At 40.3% G+C, this 25,218-nt stretch overlaps 1 protein-coding gene across 2 annotated transcripts in view; it reads right to left on the bottom strand.

Moving 5' to 3' along the window:
- Nucleotides 1-25,218, bottom strand: part of VPS13C (vacuolar protein sorting 13 homolog C) — a 442,250-nt gene that overhangs the window by 13,152 nt on the left and 403,880 nt on the right. Inside the window, exon 80 of one of the 2 annotated variants that reach the window (XM_033920131.1) lies at nt 21,877-22,017. The exons of the other annotated variant lie outside the window; for it this stretch is intronic. Coding sequence (XP_033776022.1) covers nt 21,877-22,017 — 141 coding nt within the window. The remainder of the gene's footprint in view (nt 1-21,876; nt 22,018-25,218) is intronic. 2 annotated transcript variants of the gene reach the window in all.

Raw genomic sequence — 25,218 nt, 5'->3', positions numbered from 1 at the left:
ATAACTTCCGGTTTCGGAGGGAAGAGAAGAGAAGCCGGCATGCACACGTTAGAGCCCGGAGCATAAGTTCGCTAGGGGCTGAAATCTCCAAGCCGTTTTTTTTTGGGGGGGTTTTAATGTTCAGCAGCGGCAGATGACAGCTGGGCGGACCGCCCAGCTAAAAGGCCCGAGGGAGAACACTGGAGAGGAAGGCTGATCGGCCCGTAGATCAGGACGGCAACACGAGTGCGATCGACTCGAGTTGCCTTCCTGAGCTACTGGTCGATCGCGATCGACGCGTTGGGCACCCCTGGTATAGGGCATAGTAGGTCCTATACCGACTTTCATCCATGCCCAGTCTATAGAAACCCTTTTTTCTAGCATTTACCTCCCCCTTCCCCTTTTTACTAAACCGCCATAGTGGTTATTAGCACAGGGAGTCAAGCTGAATGCTCTGCACTGCTCCCGATGCTCATAGAGTTCCTATGAGCGTTGGGAGCAGCGCGGAACATTCAGCGCGGCTCCCTGCACTAATAACCGCTATTGCAATTTAGTAAGGGGGTGGGGGGGTAAATGCATTATCTGAGCGGGCAAGATTGGACTTAATGAATTTGCAGGACTTGAGGAACATTTGAGCCAACTGTTTGACAGCTTGAACGGAAGACTTCAAGAGCTGCATGTAGCCCTGAAAACTACTGGTATATGCTGAAAGTAAATTATTAAATGGCAGGTCTAAGCTATTCCATGACGAAGTTTATCATGAAGTTTCAAAATCCAGTAAATTAAATGTCAACAAAATTTAACAAATGAAGATACAGTGGTAAAAAAAAATAAAAAATAGCTAAGATTGTTTCTTCCTCTGCACATTTTATAATCCTTTCCTTTTATTGACTTATTCAATTTATCAATTTTTCATTTTCATAAAGAGGGAGAAGGATAATTTTATTTTTTCACGTTTTTCCTAGTGATTCACATCCTCCACCAAAAGTTTTAGATTTCTCCTTCCTTTATAGCTCAGCAATCACTGTTGCTCATGTGATCATGCCTTTAGAACCTGATACAAGTGCACCCTAAGTCAGCCGGGACATATTTTCCATCTTTCAAAATGGTGACACCAAATGTCCGAAATCATCTGGTCAAAAACTATCATGCAACGGTTGGTGCTACATAAACACAGGGACAGGGAGGCTAAACTTGTGCCTGAAGTCCCTATAAAGGCTGGTTCTAGTTGAGCTGGAAGCCTAAAGAAGCAGAAGGAAATTTCCAGGCCAAAAATAAAATAATTAATTTGAATTTCTGTAGCTTATTCAAGAGAAAGGGTCTGTTTACTAAACTTTTCCCACCTAGACCAGAGATTCTCATAAGAACATAAGCTGTGCCTCTGCTGGGTCAGACCTGAGGTCCATCATGCCCAGCAGTCCACTCACACGGCGGCCCCATCAGGTCCAGGACCTGTATACTAGCCCTCTATCTATACCCTTCTATCCCCTTTTCCTTCAGAAAATTGTCCAATCCCTTCTTGAACTCCAATACCGTAACCTGTCCTATCACTCCGTCTGGAAGCGCATTCCAGGTGTCTACCACCCATTGACCCCTCAACCCAGTTCTCAGGATGCAGAGTCAGGTTTTCAAGATATGAACATTGAACATGTAGGAAATAATTTTTTATTATTATTTATAAATTTATTTATTTGTTACAACAAATAAAAATAGGAATACACAGTAATGTAAACAAGAAAATTATTAGATCAAAGAAAATAAATTCAATTCTAAGTCCACGTTATTGGGACTATGACATCACCCGATAAATCACATAATTACAAGGTAATTAAAATTATAATCTGACAATCAGACACAACTAACTATATTCCTTTCTTTACTTTATCACTTCTTATCAACCTCTGTAATAATCTCAGGTAATTTATCTATTTTAAGTTTATCTTGTAAAAAAATTTCCAACTGAGATGGATCAACAAAACTATACTTATTACTCTCACATGTAACCAAACATTTACAGGGGAATTTAAGGAAGAATAAGGCTCCTACTGCCAAGACTCGTGTCTTGAGTTGTAGGAGCTGTTTTCTCCTACACTGTGTTGTAGAAATAAATTTGTATAGAATGGAAGCTATGCATACAGATTTTTTCTCATGCATATTTATTGTGGATAGCCTGAAAACTTGACTGGATGGGTATGTCCTGAGGATGGGGGTCAAGAACCACTGCTCTAAACACAGAATGAGGAAAAACATGAATCAATCTGGCCCTAAATTCTGTAAAACACTGTTCATACTATATTGTTGTAGCCCATTTTATTTTGTGTACTGTTTACATGTGTGAACTACATATAATATACAAAGCATGTGAAAACATTACAAAAACAAATATAGTGAAAATACATAAAGAAGATATGTTCAGAACTAACCACTAGTATACAGCTGATTTTACAACAGCCCATAAAACCATAAAGTAATTGCTATATACAAACTGTATAAGCAGCTCAATGTAACCTTAAGGAGGAGACTAATTCCAATTTAACCTCAAAGGTTACAAAAAAAATGCAAAGAAAATATTTTCAAAAAGACAACCACACCAATCTTTTAGATAGTATACCTGAGAGCAGAGCTTACTTCATATTGCCATAGTCCAGTAGCATTTAATCCTGTTCCTTGATTATCACTAATGGGTCAGGTTTTCAGGGTATTTTTTTTTTTTTTTTTACAAACATGCATACAGCTTCATTATGTGCAAACCTCTCATACATATATTCATTAGTGATATCCTCAAAAACCTACCCCTACAGGCAGCCCATGAGGGCTGGAGTGAACATCATTGATGTAGCTTCTTAAAAATAATTTTTTAGTCATGAAAGTCATTTAAAAAAACAAACTACATGAGAATTTGGTTCACATCAGATTTTAAAAAATCAATAGTAATTGAAACAATTAGGCATGGCACTGGAGGAGTACAAAAAAAGAATCACCAAAGTAGGACTAGACAAACATCTCCACGACAGAAATGAAAATCCAAGCAGAAAAGTCATGAGGAAGAGAAGCTACCAACCAGGAATATGTCATCAAATGCAATCTTTATTGGAACTGGGCACCTAAATGCCTTTTTCAAGAGTCTACAAATTGAGCATATTAGTAAAACATATAAATATAAGTAAATATACACCATAAAAATTTTGTGTAAGCATATCTTTTAAAACATTTAATAAATATCATTATATTCATGATATGTACGATATGTTTTAAAAGATATACTTACACATCATTTTTATAGTGTATATTTACTTGTATTTATGTGTTTTACTAATATGCTCAATTTGTAGATTCTTGAAAAAGGCACTGACTGTGTTGAATCCAGACCCAATAAAGATTTCATTTGAAGACATATTCCTGGTTGGTGGTTTCCTCACGACTTTTGTGCTTGGAGTACAAAAAAATTCAGAATGACAATATTTCCTTTGGCACAATTTACACAAGAGGAAAAGAAATGCGTGAATATTGGACACAAATGTCTAGCTGAAGGCATACCATGAAGGAAGCCTGGGTATTGTTTTAAACTAGTAACCTGACATTTTGCTACTTTATTAAATAAAGCTGACTTGTAAAAAAAAAAAAAAATGTACGTTCACATTAGTTACTATTACACTTAGTTATACTGAAAAACAAATGCCACATAAAATTATATCAAGTTTGTTTCATACTAACAAGAATTATAGTCCAAAATAAAGTTCATCCCCCCAAATCAGAACTCACATAAAGTCTAGTTTAGAAAAGGTTATTCACATATGTACATCAGCCTCTTGAGAAGGGGGGAGGGGAATTCATCAAGTTGTGGTAAAAAGTTGCCTTTTACTGCAGCTTGATTTTCCACTGAATTCAGGGAAAAAACAAAACAAAACTTGAAGCGACGGTAATAGTGAGCACATATTATTATAAAATTGTTATATTATGAATCTTTTGTTCTTTGATGTGATTCTATCCTGTACCTAATGGCGTTCTGTTTATTTTTAAATGTTTGTTTAGTTTTTATTGTACACTGCTTTGAATTGTGCTGCAACTAAGGCGGTATATCAAGTTTTAGTAAACGATAAACCTGCAGGATCCCAGTACCACAAGTTGATGAATCCTGTGGTAAAAGAATAACGCTGCTTGCAAGCCACCTTCCAAGAAGCTTTATTCTATGTGCCCAAGAGCATTGTGCAGGTCTCTCCTGGTTTCAGATACCCTCTGGCTTAAGGACCCCACTAGCTCAATTCCCTCACATCCCCTCATATTCAAGCCCCCCCAATTCTCCAACCTCAAAGGTAGCTTCTTGCACCCTCAAAAGGCTACCTTAACATCATTTGTGGTTCAGGGGTAGGGTGGTGTCTTTGGGCAGAAATGATGCCCAGTCACTCCTGCCCAATCCAGGGTTGCATCCAAAATGGGGCAACTACCATATAAGGCCTTAACACTTCTTGATGAATTTCTCCCTTAATGTTAAAGTATTCTAGGTGGTCCCTGTCAAGTGGGAGAGTTTATGGTGAATCATGTGTATCTAATGAGGTTGGAAATCCTACGTGAAGATTTTATAATTCTCAAATTTTCTTCCCAATTTCCCCCTCCCCAGATGTAATATGAAGCTCCTCCGGTGAAACAGGGCAGGTTAGCAAGGGTTCAAATAGTTCTGAATTTATTTGGTAAAAATATTAAAAATGGCAAAAAAAAAAAACCCCCCAGGAAAGAAAGGAACAGAAAAACAAGAGATAAGGGATAGTTTATGATGAAAAAAGCTGTGTGAATAAGTATACATCACATAATTTTTTAGACCAAAGAGGAATGATGAGAACAAATAAATTTGGTTGAATCAGGCTCTTCCATTCTAGATCAGAAAGGAAATCAAGGTAAAGTTTACTCCATTATTCCATTTCTTGCTGCATGTGGAGAAAGACAGGGAGAGAAAGAAGAAAAATATTAGATTTACATAGAGCATTTTACTCATAACACTGTTCAAAGAAAAAAGCATTTTATGGGCATATTCAAAGTGCTAATTTTTTTCCTCACTCCAAGAACTGTGTTTTTAATTTACTTTAGAAAGTGTAGAAGGCCGCAGATGGAGCAACAAAGTGCAGTCACATTTACAGGAAAGCAGCTTTTATTACAAGACCTGACAAGACCCATGCTTCACCGAGGGCTCCTTTACTAAGGTACGGTAGCGTTTTTAGCACACACTGCACTTCCGCGCACGCTACGCGGCAATGCGTGCACTAAAACCGCTAGCGCAGCTTAGTAAAAGGAGCCCCAAATGTCTCAATCAAGGGTCAAATCATTGCTATCTAAAATACAAGCTCTTCTACCAAAAAGCTCAAATGTATACAATCAGTCAAATATGGGAACCTTCACTCTGTAGCATGACTGACTGTATGCATCTGAACTTTCTGGTGGAAGAGTTTGATTTATGGTTGGCAATGATTTGATCCTTGACGCAGGCACTTGCCGAAACATGGGCCATGTCGGTTCTTGTAGTAAAAGTTGCTTTTCTGCGAATGTGATCTTCTGGGCCTTCTATGCTTTCTCTGTTTTCTCTGAATTCTTACTCTCCCTCCGGTGTACTTTTCTTTTAATTTACTTTATAAATAGATTTTTTTTTTTTTTTTACTATCAGGTTTCAATGCTATTGTTTCAAAACCTGCACAATATCCTTAATTTTCTCTCTCCACCCTTACTATTTTGATACCAGAGACTTACAAAGCCACAATGTAGAATTAAAGTAGTAGCTAAACTAAGGAGTGCACTAGTCACCAAACTGAAATAAAATTTTCCAACCATAATTTTCCTGCTAATTCTGAATTATGAAAGAGCATTAGTTTGCTGCATACTTCACTCAGACTAAATCAAAATTCATAAAGTGCCTAGGATTGCTCCATTAAAGGTCAATCTTCAAGCACCGTTAGCTCAGGTAAATACTTATATACCAGAGTCAAAGGGCTATCTGAAAATTACTCAGCTTGGTTTTTACATGTTTGTTTCCATTGAGAGGTATTTTCAATACGTCTAAGTCCAACTTTGGATGTTTCCTGCAAGATGTCCAAAAGCTGGGACAAGGAAACTTCCATTTTTGAAACTGCTAGACATTCAAATGTTTTTTGGAAAATGACCTATTTGGATGTTTTGGTCCTTAGGACATCCAACTTTTTTGACCATTTTCAAATACAAAAATATCCATGTTCAAAACGTCCAAATCAAGCCCATTTGTATGTGGGAGGGACCAGCATCTTAATGAACTGGTCACGCAGTTATCCCAATAGGGCAGTGAAGCACCTTACAGGGCACTGCTGTGAACTTCACATAAAGGGTGCCAGGTACATATTTCACCAGAACCCCCCCAATAAAAAACAAAAAAACCCAACCCTACAGTATCCACCTGTCTACCACCCCAATAGCCCTTATGGCTGCAGGTGTCATCTATATGGCAGTACAGTAGGTTTGGGGAGTATTTTGGTGGGCTTACACTTTCCACCATAAATTTAGTGGTTAGAGTGGCTTATGGGACTGGCTACTCCTCTTTATGGTTCACTAGCCCACACACCGGGTTACTCAATACACCTGTGTGTAGGTCTATTAGACTTTTCTAAACCAAATGCTGCTGTTTTGGAGACAGGTATGTACGTTTGTATTTTGATCTTTGTGGGGTGGTCAGTGAGCTCTGCAGAATTGTGTAGGGATCTTTACTTTATCTCTGAGGTTATCTTTGGGTACCATTTTAACACAGGTCTAACTCAAAACATATAAGTTCTGACCAGGACATCTGCCAAAACATTCAATTATCACTGCAAGATGTGTAAGTCTAAGCCTGCCCAAACGCCACCCCTAACACTCCTCCCAACATGTCCCTTTGAGCTCTGGATGCACAGCGGCTTAGAAGTCCTGCTGGATGTCCAGAATGTTGGTTTCAAAAATTGGCACTTCTACGTCCAGCTGATTAGGACATCCAAGTGCTGACTTAGGTGGATTTTTGGATGTCTGGATGTTTTGATTATGAACCCCATGGCGTATATGCAAATAACTAAGCTGAAGGGAACAATTCCTGGAGGCATATTTTGGGTAGTTGAATTTATTTAATTCATCACATCTCCCCACCAGAAGAAAGTCATCTGCAGGCATCCAAACAAAATATTAGACAGATCCTCAATGTTTTTGCACCCTATCCTGCCTACTATTTATCATATGTAATCACACAGAGGAATAATATGTACTATGCAATCTCTCATATTGCTGTGCAGTAAGCCCCACCGCATGAGAATGTTTTCATATCCTGCCCACTGCCTCCCCCAACCATTCTTAAATGTGACACGTTAGTCCCCAATTTCTCATTTTACCCCTGTCTTACAGAAACTCCCCTCTACCCCAGCATCCTATAGATTGAACTCACAAGACTTTAAGACTCCTTGCCTTAACCACCACCTTCTCTAATCCAGATAACTCCTTCCACATAGAGGACAGTAATCTCTCTTTAAAGATAATACCATGCAAACATAGATATGCAAAAAAGACAATCCTACCAGTCTACAATGTTCTTAGGTCAGTCCGTAGGCACAGTATATGCCCCTCAAAGGAATGTCTGAATATTTAGAGTCAAAAGTCAGCACATCATCATGGATCTTCTTAGGCCTGGTCCCCCAGATCTCATGACACACCAATGGCTGATTTTGAATTCTCCCCAAGCAACACCTCTTTGGTATATCTAGAGGTTAGACTTAAAACATCTCCTCCACTAGATTACTAGCTTCTATATCTCCTTCCTCCTATTAGTGTTCAAACTCTCACACATCTTCATAGAAACATAGAAATAGACGGCAGATAAGGGCCCACGGCCCATCTAGTCTGCCCACCTTAATGTCCCTCCCCTACCTTTGCCCTGTGAATAGATCCCATGTGCCGATCCCATTTGGCCTTAAAATCAGGCACGCTGCTGGCCTCAATCACCTGTAGTGGAAGACTATTCCAGCGATCAACCACTCTTTCAGTGAAAAAGAATTTCCTGGTGTCACCTCGTAGTTTCCCGCCCCTGATTTTCAACGGATGCCCTCTTGTTGTCGTGGGACCCTTGAAAAAGAAGATATCTTCCTCCGCCTCGATGCGGCCCGTAAGATACTTGAACGTCTCGATCATGTCCCCCCTCTCTCTGCGCTCCTCGAGCGAGTATAGCTGTAATTTGTCAAGCCGTTTTTCGTATGGTAGATCCTTGAGTCCAGAGACCATCCGGGTGGCCATTCTTTGCACCGACTCCAGTCTCAGCACATCCTTGCGATAATGCGGCCTCCAGAATTGCACACAGTATTCCAGGTGGGGCCTCACCATGGATCTATACAATGGCATAATGACTTCCGCCTTACGACTGACGAAACCCCTTCGTATGCAGCCCATGATTTGTCTTGCCTTGGACGAAGCCTGCTCCACTTGATTGGCAGACTTCATGTCTGCCAATCTTCAATCAACTATTTTAGATTTTTGTGTTTCCTCTGCTAATCCTGTCATCCCAGGTGGCTTTAATATCCATTTTGAAGATACCAGTAACGTTTCTACTTTAGAAGTCCTCACCTTTTTAAGTGATCTAGATATTCTGCCACTAATAACCAATCTTACTCACATTGCTGGCCATACCTTGGACATGGTGCTTATTCAAGCATCTCACTATAATAACTTTCAAGTCTCTTCCACCATGCAAGTTCCATGGTCAAATCATTTCTTAGTTTCCTTCCAACTACAAACCTTATACCATCACCCAAAGTTAAAGCCTAAAACAATTACCGCTAGAAATTATAAGAAATTGGAAGCTGCTGCTATTTTGTCTAATTTTGATCTTACCTTAGAAAACATGTCCAGTCTTTCTATCGATGATAAAGCCTTAGAATGGAACCAATCTGTCACCAAACTTTTAGACTCACTAGCGCCTGTTACTACCTTTACGATTTCCCCCTGCAAACTAAAAAATTATTGGTATTCAGCTAATTTGAATTTAATCAAAAAACAATTACGCTCCCTTGAGCGCAAATGGAGACATAACAAAATGCTCATCAATCTCAATAAGTTTAAGGAACACGCGGCATACTATAAAACTGAAATCAATAGAACTAAAGAAGAATATTACTCCAAACAAATTAAGCAATCAAAAAATACTTCTGCATTATTTGCAATAGTTAAATTTCTAACAACGAAGAAAAAAGAAACAAATAAAACTAATCAAGCACCATCAGCACAAGCCCTTGCTTGCTTTATAGACAAAGTACAAACAATTAGGGAGACATTCTTGCAAACTCCTATCCCTAGCTGTGCTAAAGATTTTACCGATTCTACTATTTCTTCAAATCTGTCCTTTTCTAAATGCTCTTGTTTCATTTTTCCAACTTTACAGGAATTACAAAGATGTCTTAACTCACTTGATACAAAAGGGACCAGCTCAGAAGTCATTCCTCCTTTCCTCTTAAAAAGACTTTTTTCTATTTTTGGTCCACATATCAAATACTTGGTCAACTCTAGCCTATCATCGGGTTCCTTACCCAAAACTTAGAAACAATCAATTATTTATCCAGTCTTCAAGGATCAAAAAACCACCATTCAAGACATGTCTAATTATCGATCTATAACTAACATAGCATTTATAGCTAAACTTACTGAAAAAATTGTCTTCCACCAAATTTCAGATTTTTATTGAGAAAACAAGAGTTCTATACCCCAACCAAACTGGTTTTCGTCACCATCATTCCACCGAACTCTCTCTGCTAGGTTTAACCACAAAAATACTCTACCATCTTGACCATCATCAGTCAGTTCTGCTCTTCTCCTTAGATCTTTCCTCTGCTTTCGACACTATTGATCATAACTTATTATTATCACGTCTTCATGAAATTGGCATAACAGGTCAAGTCATGGACTGGTTCACCTCTTATTTTTCAGATAGATTATCCAAGGTTATCTTTAACGATATATCATCTGAGCCTTCTTCCATTAAATACGGAATTCCACAAGGCTCTATTCTGTCAACATTACTTTTTAACATCTTTATGTCCCCTCTTTTGACTACATTTTCACTATATTTGCTTACGACGATGATGTGCAATTAATCCACCCCATCGATCTTAATAACATAGAGGAAGTTGTTTCCATCAACCACAAACTAGAAAAAAATCAAATTGTGGTTAGATTCAAATAGGTTGTCCCTCAACATCAATAAATCAAAACTAATGATCTTTCTCTTTAAAAGAGGGAATAACTCTTCAGGCCCCCTTGAAATCTGAATCTCTCCCAATTAAAGTCGCACCCACTTTAAAGCTGCTAGGAGTCACTCTTGACTGTAAATTTTCCTATCACAATCATATTAGTACGGTGGTCCAGAAATGCTTCCACTGCCTTAGAATGATACGTTCCCTCTCCAAACTACTAGACCCAGCTTCTTTGAATACAATGATCCATTCTTTGGTAATTTCTTGTATAGATTATTGTAATGCCCTTTATAAGGGCATTACAATATAAGACGCCTTCAGATAGTGCAGAACACAGCTATCAAGATCAAGTATGGCGCAAAGAAATATGATCATGTTTCTCCTCTTCTGTTCAACGCACACTGGCTACCCGTTGAACATAGAATTAGCTACAAAATCTTACTATTAACTTTTATAACTCGCACAATCAACCAGAGTTTATTGATAAGACTCCTAATTCCTTATAATCCCACTAAATCTCTTCGTTCTATGTCACAGAATCTCCTTGTCATACCATCATTAAAATTAATTAACACGTTGAGATCCAACAATTTCGCTGTCACTGCATCTTCTCTCTGGAATTCGCTGCCTAATGATTTACGGATCGAATCCACGCTAAAGCAATTTAAAGCAAAATAAAAAAGATTCTTATTCCAAGATGCTTTTGGATAACAACTGTCCCTTTAAGGACAAAAAACAAATTATAGCTTTTACCCTTACCTATTGTTTTTCCCCTAAGTTTGCTTTTTTTCTCAAAGATTGTAGTTCTACCCTTCTTTCCTAACTGTGTGTAGTTGGTATATATGTTTTTGTATGTCTTTACTAACCTAACTTGGTTCTGTTTAGCATTTTAACTCTAACTTGTTTTGTTTCTTAAGATATTTTTTATTTCTGTACACCGACTAGAAATTTGATTAAGCGGTATAAAATTTTTTAAATAAACTTGAAGGACCCAGGGAAGGAGGAAGATCAGATACCAATAAACAAGATTCCCTCTCATTCCAAGTGGACATCTGACCTTTGTAAGAATAATACCTAAGACAGCATACCACCATGACCCTCTGGAAGGTGTAAGTCACATACCAATAAAGGTAGCAATGACTGCTGAACTCCTCTAAGCTAGACATTAGACCACTGGACCAACATTTAGGAATCTCCACAATCTTGCTGCCTGCCAAGTTGGCAGGCATGAATGAACCAAGGAGGAGATGAGAGAATCAGAAAGACCTCTATACTAAAACTGTCCTTAATAAAACAAGCTTAGGTGCAACACTATCAAAGTTCCATGCAGACCTCTTGGAAGACCATGAACAAGAATGAACACTGGGGTTAACAAACTGACACCTAGAAGACTATACCCAGAAGGCCTAAAGGCTACCAACTTCCCCAGATGAAGGAAAAAACTTTGCACAGCCTCATATAACCTTGCTGTGAATGAACTGCAGGAGGCAGCTGTTATCAAAGGACTCTACTCAACCCTTAATGATGGCAAATTCTAGGGCCACACCACACCTTATACTGGTGCTGCTGTCACTCGTGACCTGAACTAGCAAAATAAAAATGAACAGCATTTTATGTACTGAAGTAGGCATTTAAAAAAATTGACCAAGAGTATTCATGCATATGAGTTGGCACTCTGAAAACATGGAGGGCCATTTTTGATAGGACATCTAAGTCCGACTTTGGACGGTTCCTGAAAGACGTCCAAATATTGGGCAGAAGAAATGGCCATTTTTGAACCCGCCAAATATCTAACTTTTTATCAAAAATGGTCGAGCTAGACGTCTAATATTTTTTTGACATTATTAAGAAAAAATCCAAATTAAAAACATCCAAAACAAGCCATGTGCATGTAGAAGGAGTTAGCATTTTTAATGGACTAGCCACAATGACATGCCAGAAGAGCAGAAGGGGCACCTTAGGAGGCACTGCTGTGAACGGCAAATAGGTACACATCTCACCATAACCCCTGTATATTATATGGTGAGCCCTCCAAAACTCCCCCCAAACCTACTGTACCCACCTGTCTACCACCCCAATAGCACTTATACATGCAGGTGTCACCTATATGGCAGTACAATGGGTTTTTGATGGGCTCATATTTTCTACCAGAACTGTACTAGTTAGGGTGGCAAATGGGCCTGGGTCCCTTTCTCTGCATTCCACTACACTACCCACCAGGCTACTCCAGAGACCTCTTTGCAGCTCTACTAGGACTGGCCATAGTATCTGCAGCTGTCATAAGACAGCTATGTACTGTTTCATGTAGATATTTGAAGGGTGGGAGAGAGGTCAATGACCACTGGGGGAGTGTGTGGGAGCCAAATTTTCATCCCTTTAGTGGTCATCTGATCAGTTTGGGTATCTTTTTGGCCCTTATACATTTTAAAAACAGATCTAGCCCAAAACATCCAAACTGCGCTCTGGACATTTTGTAAAATATTTATCACTATAAAACATCCAAGTGCTAAACCTACCCTAATCCCACCTAAAACATGCCTCTAACACGCCCCTTTAAGATTTAGATGCACTGGAGGCAAAAAGACCAGAAAGACATCTAGAAAGTCAGTTTTGAAAATGCCCATTTGGATGTTTTGACTAGTAAGATGTTTACATGCTGGTTTATGCCATCTTTTAGACATTTAACTTTTTTGAAAATGAGCCCATTTGGCCCCAATAGTCAAAACATAGAAGCCCAAGCTTTCTCCTGAAAATTCACCTAATCTATGCTCCTATAGCCTGCCATTCATTTGTCAAGATTTATGCAACTAATTTAGGTGTATAGTGTCGAACATCAGTACTAAGCTCCTAATTTCTTTTCCCTGCCCTAAATCTGCCACTGTGCTACCCACTTTTTAGGCTCAAATTTAAAAGCTTAGTGAAATTCTGAGCATAATGTTGGCAATCAGCCCTAGTAATTTTTCAAAGATGCCAAATTTAGAAGCCTAATTCTCAAATGTTAGCAGCATATACCTGAATATGTATACCCTAGAGGAAAGGAGGGACAGGGGAGATATGATTCAGACGTTCCAATACTTGAAGGGTATTAACGTAGAACAAAATCTTTTCCACAGAAAGGAAAATGGTAAAACCAGAGGACATAATTTGAGGTTGAGGGGTGGTAGATTCAAGAGCAATGTTAGGAAATTCTACTTTAAGGAGAGGATGGTGGATGCCTGGAATGTGCTCCCGAGAGAGGTGGTGGAAAGGAAAATGGTGACGGAGTTCAAAGAAGCATGGGATGAACACAGAGGATCTAGAATAAGAAAATAATATTAAATATTGAACTAAGGCCAGTGCTGGGCAGATTTGCATGGTCTGTGTCTGTATATGGCCATTTGGGGGAGGATGGGGTGGGGAGGACTTCAAAGGCTGGGAGGGTGTAGATGGGCTAGAGTAGGTTTTGACGGAGATTTCAGCAGTTGGAACCCAAGCACAGTACCGGGCAGAGCTTTGGATTCTTGCCCAGAAATAGCTAAGAAGAAAAAAATAAAAAAAATGTAAATTGAATCAGATTGGGCAGACTGGATGGACCATTTGGGTCTTTATCTGCCGTCATCAGGCGCTACAAAACTGAGAAGTAACATATAACGTAGAAGAACTGTGATCAACTCTGAAAGCTACCATTCAGGAGGCAACCAACCGCTATATAAAATCAGTAAGTAAACGGCGCAGGAACAATAAGCCACAATGGTTCTCTGTGGAGATCTCGGATCTCATAAAAGAGAAGAAAAGAGCGTTCATCTCTTACAAACAATCAAGGACTCAGGACTCTAGAGAAGACTATTTGGCCAAGGCAAGAGCCGTCAAAACAGCAGTTAGAGAGGCCAAATTCCGAATGGAGGAAACTTTAGCAAAGAACATCAAGAAGGGCGATAAATCCTTCTTCAGGTATATTAGCGACAGAAACCGAAACACAGGCGGGATAGTACGCCTTAGGAAACCAGATGGGAACTATGTAGAAGCTGACTCGGAAAAAGCTAAATTGTTAAACGAATACTTCTGTTCGGTCTTCACCCGCGAGGCGCCGGGATCCGGCCCTCAGCTACAGAAAAAGGGTGGCTCAGTAGACCCGTTTAGTAATTTCAAGTTTACGACAAGCAGTGTCTACTGTGAGCTGTCTAAACTCAAAGTTAACAAAGCAATGGGGCCAGACAACCTACACCCCAGGGTGCTCAGGGAGTTAAGGGACGTCCTGGCGGAACCACTATCCACACTCTTCAATCTCTCCCTTAGTACAGGTAGAGTCCCGTTGGACTGGAAAACGGCTAACGTCATTCAACTCCACAAAAAAGGTTGCAGGATGGAGGCTGCGAACTACAGACCAGTTAGCCTCACATCAATAGTGAGCAAACTAATGGAAACTCTAATCAAACGCCAATTGGATATGATCCTGGACGTGGAGAATCTACGGGATCCCCGTCAACATGGATTTACCAAGGGGAGATCCTGCCAATCCAACCTGATCAGCTTCTTTGACTGGGTGACGGGGAAACTTTATGTTGGAGAGTCCATGGACATCCTATGCTTGGACTTCAGCAAAGCATTCGACAGTGTACCACACCGCAGGCTGTTGAGCAAAATGAGTTCTAGAGGATTAGGTGACACATTGACAAAATGGGTTAGAGACTGGCTTGGAGGTAGGCTTCAGAGGGTGGTGGTGAACGGCACCCCTTCCGAAACGACGGAGGTGATCAGTGGAGTGCCGCAGGGCTCGGTCTTGGGCCCGATCCTTTTCAACATCTTTATAAGGGACTTGGCTTAGGGGCTTCGAGGTAAAATAACGTTATTCGCCGATGACGCCAAACTATGTAATATAGTAGACAAGAGCACAACGGACAATATGATACATGGCCTACTCCTATTGGAGCACTGGTCTAGGACCTGGCAACTGAGTTTCAATGCCAAAAAATGCAAAGTCATGCACCTTGGCAGCCAAAATCCATGCAAGACTTACACCCTTAATGGCGAGATCCTAGCAAGGACTGTAGCAGAACGGGACTTAGGGGTAATCATCAGTGAAGACATGAAGACTGCCAATCAAGTGGAGCATGCTTCATCTAAGGCTAGACAGATCATAGGGTCTATACGTAGGAGTTTCGTCAGCCGTAAGCCTGAAGTCATTATGCCATTGCCATGGTGAAACCCCCATCTGGAATACTGTGTACAATTCTGGAGGCCTCATTACCGCAAGGATGTGCTGAGACTTGAGTCGGTCCAGCAAATGGCCACCCGGATGGTCTCGGGACTCAAGAATCTCCCGTACGAGGAACGGCTGGATAAATTGCGGCTATACTCACTCGAGAAACGCAGAGAGAGAGGGAGACATGATCGAGACGTTCAAATATCTCACGGGACATATCGAGGTAGAAGAAGATATATTCTTTCTCAAAGGTCCAACGACAAAAAGAGAACATCCATGGAAAATCAGGGGCGGGAAATTGCACGGTGACACCAGGAAATACTTTTTCACCGAAAGAGTGGTTGATCGCTGGAATAGTCTTCCACTTCAGGTGATCGAGGCATGCAGTGTGCCTGATTTTAAGAAGAAATGGGATCGTCACGTGGGATCTCTTCACAGAGTTAAGTAGGGGAGGGTCATTGAGGAGGGCAGACTGAATGGGCCGTGGCCCTTATCTGCCGTCTATTTCTATGTTTCTACTATGTTACCTTTTGAATATTGGCCTCATATGGCCTACTTTTATACAATATATACAAAAGACATTATTGGGTACAGAAAATTAGCAGAGTGTGGGATGTACATCCACAAGTAAAATTACATGCCTCAAAGCAGTGCAACTTATGCTGGAGGTATTTGTGAGGCTAGTTTATAAAAGATATACTGTATAGGCACACACATGGACTTTATAAAATATATGCAACATATGCATGCATGTGCTTTTACTGGCTAGGCTTCCTGTCATAAAATTACCCTCATTTTGTATTTTCATTAGCACAATAATTTCACAATTTTTTTCTGTACTGAAGACCTGTAGTGGCATGGTAATAAACAGATGCAGCAACCATGAAGAGCTATTATGCACAGACAAGGGAGATAAATGGAGTTGTTCTGGCACTTGAATTTGTGCCAAGAGACATCTTTAATATTATGGAAAACAAAGATGCCAACATGAACAGTACTTCTCTGAGTAGTTTGTGTGTTATAGTTGATGCTATTACTGTCACTTATATTAAAAGCACTAGCTTGCAACTAGTGAAATTTGTCATATGTTTATCATCTCGATAAGTGGCAAGTCTGAATTAGACTGCTGTGAATCTCTCCTGTAGGTAATCAGAATAGAAACATAGCAGTTTATAGGGTGAGTAGCAAAGTAAAATCCTATTAAAATTGGGTCGTGAAACCAATCACTCCCCAGAAGTTTGCATTTATTATTTGTTTAAGGAAACCTCCATCTGAGCTTACCCACTTGGGACTCAGAGGTACATAGATTTGAGTAATATTCAACAAACATTCATTCTTGTGAGTAATCAGATGCAGTTGACTTTCCCTGGTTTTTTTTTTATTAGCTTCTGCATAGAAATAGGCTTTGGTCATTAACGTAGTCTTGCCTGCTCTTTTAGTGAACAGGGAATTAAAACTGAAATTTCATCTTCTGTAACTTACGCAAATAGTCTGCTTCTATTAATTTGGTTTCCTGGTCAAGCTCAACAGTAACAACCTACTTTTGAATGTGATTGGTAGCTGATTATTTCTGTTATGAGGAAGGGAGTAGAACAGGGGTGTCAAAGTCCCTCCTTGAGGGCCGCAATACAGTCAGGTTTTCGGGATTTCCCCAATGAATATGCATGAGATCTATTTGCATGCACTGCTTTCATTGTATGCTAATAGATCTCATGCAAATTCATTGGGGAAATCCTGAAAACCTGACTGGATTGCGGCCCTCGAGGAGGGACTTTGACACTCCTGGAGTAGAATATAAAATCTACCCCTGAATAGGTTACACAACCCCAGGGATTAATTAGACCTAACGAGTCAATCACATGAAATCTTTCAATCATATGAGCTTGATAGACTTTGACTGAGGAATGCCTAGTATAATCAAGTAAAATTTTATAGACTCCACCCATGGCAAAAGAATAATTCTCTACCAAATATATTTTGATATATAAGTTGCATCTGTACAGTGCAAAATATAGGCAGTAGATGTAAATTCTCAAAGCTCACATAATTCAGTTACTAAACTGAAAATAAAATCATTTTTCTTACCTTTGTTGTTTGGTGATTTAATTTTTCTAACCATGTTCCCTGTCTGTGCTCTGAACTCTGTGTCAGGGCATCATCTCAACTCATTATTTCTTTTTTTGCCTCTTCTCTTCTTCCCTTCTTGCTCTATAAGCTGTACATCTTTCACATTCAACTTTCCTTCCATTTTTTCTTCCTCCTCCTATCTAATTTCCATCTCTTCCCTTACTCTTCATCCATGGATACCATCTACTCCAGTCTCTTCTTCTCTCCCCTCCATGGATACCATTTTCTCTCTTCCCCTCCCCTCCATGGGTACAATCTATTCTCTCCTCTTCCCTTCTCCTCCATAGGCACCATTTGTTCTCTCCTCTTACCCTCCTCTCCATGGACACCATTTCCTCTATCTCTCTTTCCTCTCCTTCCCCTCCCCTCCCCTCTATGGTCACTATGTTTTGGTCTGACACTCCTCCCACTTTCCCCAAATGGCATATTTTTCTTTGTACCACGCCCCCCCAATCTGGCATATTTTTCTCATTTACCGCTGCCCCAAGCTGTCCTTCAGCTTTTTCCCCTGCTGCCTGCAAATTCTGGTAGCCTTTCCTCTCCCGCCCCCTGCATTCTCTGGTATCTCATTCCTCCTCTGCCTGAAAGCCCTCTGAACTTGCCTGTACACATGCTGCTTCTCTATAGCCAGAACTAAGTCAAGACAACATCAAAAGTATGTGTGTGTGTGGTGAACTCCCTCACCTGAGGGAATGACAGTAAGGTCAATGGGTTGTATATGAATGGAAAAATAGCTATGTGCCTCAGGCAAGGGGTGGCAGGAAAAGCCACTTTTAAAGCCTGGCAGCTCAGTTAACCCAGGTCTATTGAAGAAATCATGGGTACCTAGTTCCATCACACAACAGAAAAACAAGATGAGATGGATTTTGATAAAACAGCCAAATGAAAGGGTTAGACTCCAGAAATTTGCAGGCCATGCTAGGAATATATCAGATGCTTCCTCAGAGCAGGAAGAGAGATACAGGAGCTTCCAGCACAAAGCATAGTTACTCACCTGTAGCAGGTGTTTTCCGAGGACAACAGGCAGATATTCTCAAATATGGATGATGTCATCCATAGAGCCTGGCATTGACATGTACCTAAGTGTACCGTCACCTTAAAATTTTTGCACTGTCCATACCACGTGTGTCTTCCTGTACAATGTCAGCTCATGACATCTTCAGTTCCATCTATAAGTTAAGAAGCCAGCTAGGGGAGTTGGGTGGGTTGTGAGAATATTTGCCTGCTTTCCTCGGAGAACGTCTGCTACAGGTAAGGAACCATGCTTTCTCAGAAGACAAACAAACAGTATATCCTCACATATGGGACATCCAAGCTGTTAGATTCATGCCTCTAGGAAGAGGGTTAAATATAACTTATGAGGCTGGTGAAATCCCCGAGGATAGAGAGAAGATGGCTTTTAAAGAGAATACATTTTTGAAAACTGCCTGACCAAACTGACTGTCTCATCAAGAATGTTGATCTATTCTAAGCAATAATGAGAAGTAAATGTGTTGGCTGAGGACCAAGTGGCTTCTTTGCAGATGTCTTGTATGAGAGTAGAGCGCAAGTTACCATAGCTCTTACTCTATGAGCAGTAAAATGGCCATCTGGTGTCAGCCCAGCCTGAGAATATGCAATAGATATGCAGTCTGCTAGCCAGCATGAAATATTTCTCTTGGTAACTGGAACTCCCAATTAGGGTCAAAGGAGATAAACAGTTGTGTCATAGTCCTATGTGATTTGGTTTGATCCAAGTATTAAGCAAAAGCTCTTTTATAGGCCAGAGTATAGAGAGCGGACCCCAAGATGTGCATGCGGTTTTGGAAAGAAAACAGGTAAAACAATGGGCTGGTTGAGATGAAATTCAGAGACCTTTTTTGGTAAAAACTTCAGATGATTACAGAGGACAACTTTATTGTGATAAAATCTGGTATAGAAATGCTTATAACTCACTGACTCGACATGCAGAAGCACGATCAGGAAAGTCATTTTCCTGGTGGGGTTTTTTAGTGAAGCAGACAAGAGGGGTTCAAATGGTGGCTTCATGAGAATAGAAAGAACATTCAAATCCCATTCCACAGATGGTGGGGTCTGAGTGGAGGCTTGGTGTGTTAAAGACCCCTTCATGAATCTGGAGACCAATGGATGCATCAAGATGGGTCTACTATTTAATTGAGTTTGAAAAGCACTGATTGCATGGAAATGAACACATACAGAAGAAGTTTGAAGTCCAGAATTGGAATGATGAAGGAGGTAGTCTAGCAGAGATTGTAGAGGACATGTGACTGGATCTAAGGAGCGTAGATCACACCAAATGGTTTTCTGCATGATTCAATAATGTTTAAGACTGAAGGTGACAAGGGGAGAAGTATCTACTTCTGGAAAGAAAGATACCAGGCTGTGACTGCCAATAAACGTAGATTGGGATGAAGGAGAGAACCTTCATTCTGAGCTAGTAGAGATAGAAATAGCTAGCACAGGATGGGATACCAATTGCTGATATGTAGGAGAAAAGGAAACCAAGCTTGTCATGGCAAACATGTTGCAATGAGAATCATTGAGGCTTGCTCTTGGCAAAGTTTGAGTAGAGTTTTTCCAATTAGTGGTATTGGAGGAAACACAGAGGAAGCATCCTTGCTAGTCAAAGAGAATTACATAGTCTGGAACAGTAAAGTGGCAGCTTGTGGTTGGTGGGAGATGCAAAGAGACCTATGGCAAGAGTCCCCCATAATGTGAAAATTTGACAAAGTCACTGTGGAGGGACCACTCATGAGGTTGGAGGAGTCTGCTCAATTTGTCTGCAGGCTGTTTTATTTTCCTGCTACATATACTGCTTTAAGGAAGATTTCTGAGGGATTGCTGAAGTCCAAATTTGGATGACTTCTTGGGAAAGGGGATGAGAACCTGTGCCACCTTGCTTGTTGATGTAATATATCACTTCTTAACTGTCAGTGCGTATGAGAACTACATGGTTCTGCAAGCAATCCTGAAAAATGAGCAGAGCATTACGGATTGCTCGTAACTTCAGTAGGTTGATTTGTAGTGTTTTCTCGTGAGGAGACCAGATTCCCTGAGTGTCAAGGCCATTTAGGTGAGTCCACCCAACCGAGAAGTGAAACATCTGTTGTGAGGACATTTTGGTGGAGAGGAGGTTGGTATGGTAGACCTCTGGAGAGATTGGATGGATTAAGCCACCAGTGAAACAATTACTGAAGTTCTGGGGTGACTCAAAGGCATGCAAAGAGGAAGTCTGTAGCCTGAATCCATTGGGAGGATAGTGTCTACTGTGACACTCTAAGGTAGAAAGCATGCAAATGGAACTACATATGCGGTGGATGCCATGAGGCCTAGAAGGTGTAACATTTGTCTTGCCTTGGGTGAAGATGAGCCCATTTCTGTCTTTTCACCACCACAACCAGAAATGCCAAGTCAGTTTTTTCGGATTTGCTTTTGACATCTTGAAATAAAAAATGGCTTGCCGATGGCAGGCAGTGGGCTGCAAATTAGCAATTTGAGCTCCTCAGTTAAGCTGCCATCATGACAGCATTCCAGAATGCTCCTTTTTTCAATCCTTTATCATTTCTTTCCAACACTGCATTGTGTCAAGAATAGAGAAATGCAAAAGAGAGTTAGGTAGTGTACTACAGCACTCAGTAATGGAGCTCTAGCAACCAGAGAGCATTGTGACACACCTTCCTATTCACATGACTAAGAAAAGCTTAAGAGGTCTACCCCAGTAATTCCACTTAAATTTGACACAGAGTACCAAGATTCTAATCAGAACAGAAAAAAGAAGAAAAAAAACTGCATTCAAAATACTTTCTCCATAAGCCAAGAAAATATAGCAATTTAAATATTTATTTGGATTTAAGAGAATTAGTATTATTTGACTGGAGAAGTATATTCTGCTTGGGCTGTAAGATATGGCTAAGATTAAACCAAAACAAAATTATCATGTGAACAAATAAATAATTTCAATTTGTCACGGCATTGTTTTAATTAAATGTATATTTACTTGCACAGAAAAGGTTTGGGGGGTTTTCTCGCAAATCAGGACAGAACTCATCAAATTTACTTTGCAGTTTTCTGAATGATTCAACAGTTTAAAAGAAAAAACATAAAAGATAAAATGCTATTTTCACAGAATTTATTTGGAAATCAGACATTTCTTCTATCAAATGGCAAGATTATTGATCAAAATGGCTCACTAATCAATGATGGAAAATGGTTGTAATTTAGCTATGCTAGTTTTTCTTTAAACCATAAATCATTACAATCTGGGTGAAAGTGTGGATACTGTATAATCTGAACAACTATTTTGCCTTATATTAAACACCAGTATTACATGTTTCAGCTATACCAGAATAAAGATGCTGTCTATGTTACGTAACAAACCTCTTCTAAGCTGACACCGCGTAGCAGCAGGATTGAATCTTTTGGAACTTGCTGTTTTAGATTTGGTGTATCCTGTTTTGACGACCATGGTTCTCCATCTATGAGATTCTTTTCCTTCCGGACCCCTGAAGGAGTGTTTCTCTGAAACACAGACCGTATCAGGTCTTGCATCTTCATACATTGGGATCACTACATTGCATCTACTTCAATAAAAGATCATGTGCTTTGTATATCGTTTCTGCAGGTTTTTTTTCTTTGTTTTTCATTGCCTGACTTTTCAATTGCAGATTAGTTGGATTGTTTTCCTTGTTTTGCCTTCTACTCATACACATCCCAGAGTCCTTTCCTGTCATACTTATATCCTGCTGCTGCCTCTATTACCTCCCTGCTACTTATCACTTGCATATATACTGTATAAGTCACTCTGATCAAAACTGCTCCAGGTAGCATACAATGCTCACTCCTGTGTCTAGCTTTGCCATTTCTTTCCATGTAGTCTCAGGCTGAGAATTGCTGCTATTCTACTAAGGGGTGTCTGATGGTGGTGATCCTGGGCTGTCATTGTACCTGACTCTCCCAGGACCAGGAGGTCAAAGAGCTGATTTTTCACAGCTAAGCTGCAGATACTAGAGACCATCAAGTATAGCTATAGTATAGGAGGAAGAGGATGATGAGGAGAGCAATGTGAAGCCTTAGCCAGTACTGGACAATGAAGATGATGGTTGTGGAGTCCATGTGAGAAAAAAGTGAGTTCTAGTTGTGTTGATCAAGGGAAGCATGCCTCTGCATGATTTCTAGTACATGCTTTATTTGTTTTCAAATTATAAATATCTAATGCTATATTAATGATTACCATTGCAAATGGGTTTTTTAAAAAAAAAATTAACAACAGAAAGGTCATAAGTGAGCAGTATTATATCCTGTTAAAGTTAACCTGATAAGACAAATAGATAAGGGAAGATTAGGTTCTTATCTCAATAATCTTCTTTATAGTAGAAAGGCATATAAATCTTGAACCAGTGGGCTATTCACTTCTAATCGTGAGTTGTGTAGAAGGGATCATCTACCTTTTTTAGCCTGCCTCCTCTTCCCTGCTCTGTGTCTGTGCTCCTCAGTTTGTATCAAAGCAGTTGATAACCACTACAAAAGTGTAAAGAGTAGAGGCATGAAGAACTCCCTGACCAAGCCAAGTCTGTTCTGTCATTAAACAAAAAAATACAATTAAAGAAAAGCAATGCCAATAGGAACATGAAAGTAAGGTGGAACTCAACAAGCCACCTACCTGAGTGCAGCCAGCACTAACGTGATTCCTGCACTCTCACATTTACTAAAAACCTTGGGTTTCTCTTTTTTTTCTAGAACAGGAGAGCACTATTTACCAACCACTCCTCTCAAGGAGGATACCTCTGGGCACTTTGCTTACCTTCTGGGTATTCATCACTTTTTTGGCCTGTTTGACAGGAGAAGGTCAAGCATCTAGAAAACACACCTGTCTGAGAGACAGTAAGCAGGCTAAATCAAAATCTGACAGGGCAGACCTTCGAGACTCATATGCCTTTCTACTAGAAAGAAGATTATCAAGGTAAGAACCTAATCTTTCCTTCTAGTGCAGAAGGCATACGAGTCTTGAATCAATGGGATGAACCAAGGCAGTCCCCTGAGTGTAGGGTGGGACAGATGAGTCTGCTGCTAGCACCAAGGACCCAAAAGCAGTGTCCATTTGTGTCACTACTTTCACCCATTAATATTTTGCTAAAGTATGGAGTGTGGACCTCATTGGCCCTACCAATATCCTTAAGACATACTCCTTATAGAGTGCACCCTCAAAAAATTCATTGGTTGTTTATCACACCTGATAAATGCTGAAGAAATAGCCTTGCAAATCCATCTTGAGATGGAAACTGGCTTCCCCAAATGGCTAGGATTCGTTGGTACAAAAAGAGGATCTGAAAGATGAAACTCATTTGCACCCTGAAGTAACAAACAACTCTCCAAGCATCCAGCAATTCCATATTTTGTTATTTGTTTTTGAATCCGTGTAATGGAATGCAGGTAGCCGGTCTTCCTGATTTATATGGAAGGCCGAGACCACTTTTGGCAGAAAGGAAGGTACTGTGCGCAGTGCGACCCTAGTCTCCTTAAACCTGAGGAAAAGATCTATGCATGACAAAGCCTGCAGCTCAGAGACTCTTCTCGCTGAGCCAATAGTTACCAGAAAAAAATGGTAACATCCATCAGCAACACCTCTTGCAAGATTCATACTGTCATACTGTTAAGAGTTCAAGCTGGAAGCAGTTGTTACACAGGAGGATGCAGCCACATCACTCCCTTCAAAAATCTGGCTACATCAGGATGTGAAGCCAAATAAACTGTTTCCACTCAAGCCCTAAAGTAAGAAAAGCCTACCACCTTTACTTTGAAGGAACCAACCACTAGACTTTTCTCAAGCCTGTCCTGAAGAAAAATAGGACTACTGACAGCAGAGCCTGATAAAGCACCACCTTCTGCTTAGCACACCAGCGCTGAAAAGTCTTTCAAGCCTTAGCCTGCAACAGTCATCAGTTTCTTAGATCTTAGGAGGGTAGACATGACCACCTCTGAGTAGCCCTTGTGTGCTACGGCTGTGCACTTAAGAGCCATGCCATAAGCCCAAAGCATTCTGGATCTCCCAGGGCACTGGACACTGTGAGAAGATTTGAATGAAGCAGCAAATTAGACCCTTGTCCCTCTGTAGACAGCCCAGATCCATATAACATGGCCAACATGGCCAATCTGAGACTACCAGGGCTACCAACCCCGGGTGGGTTACTATTCTTCCAAACAGCCCAGGCAAGCCACATGAAAGTCCCCAAAATATGGGAAAAGGGTTTTTAGAGGTGGGGAAGCTGAATACAAGCTCCAGAACCCCCTCCTCCCCCCCGATTTGCCCCATAGACAAATCCTTTTTCAGCTCACAGAAAGGCTAGAAAGTGGTGTAGACTTAGGCTCATATTCTATAAATGGCACCTTAACTTAGGCATCAGTAGATGTCTTACCAACACCCAAGTTAAATGCCATTTAAAACTGGACTTAAAAGAAAATTCAAGGTGTCAATTGGTGCCTAAAAAAACTGTGACAGAATCATGCATTATGTCACTGTAAGTGTAGCTAATGCCTGAAGTGGCATTCGGAGCCATACAGTACCTATGCAGGTGCAATTGAGGTCAGAAGTAGGCACTGGAAATATAGGCCTTGAAAGCCCTGGCCTAAATTTCCAGCACCTACCTTTGTCAGAGGCGCATTTCTCTAAATAGTACTGTTGCATAATTGATATGTGATTGGCGGCCATCAACAATGGCACCG

This window comes from Geotrypetes seraphini, chromosome 14 (assembly GCF_902459505.1).
Source record: "Geotrypetes seraphini chromosome 14, aGeoSer1.1, whole genome shotgun sequence".
Lineage (NCBI taxonomy): Eukaryota > Metazoa > Chordata > Amphibia > Gymnophiona > Dermophiidae > Geotrypetes > Geotrypetes seraphini.
Note: the sequence above shows the minus strand (reverse complement) of the source record. Positions and strands in the feature narration are given on the sequence as shown.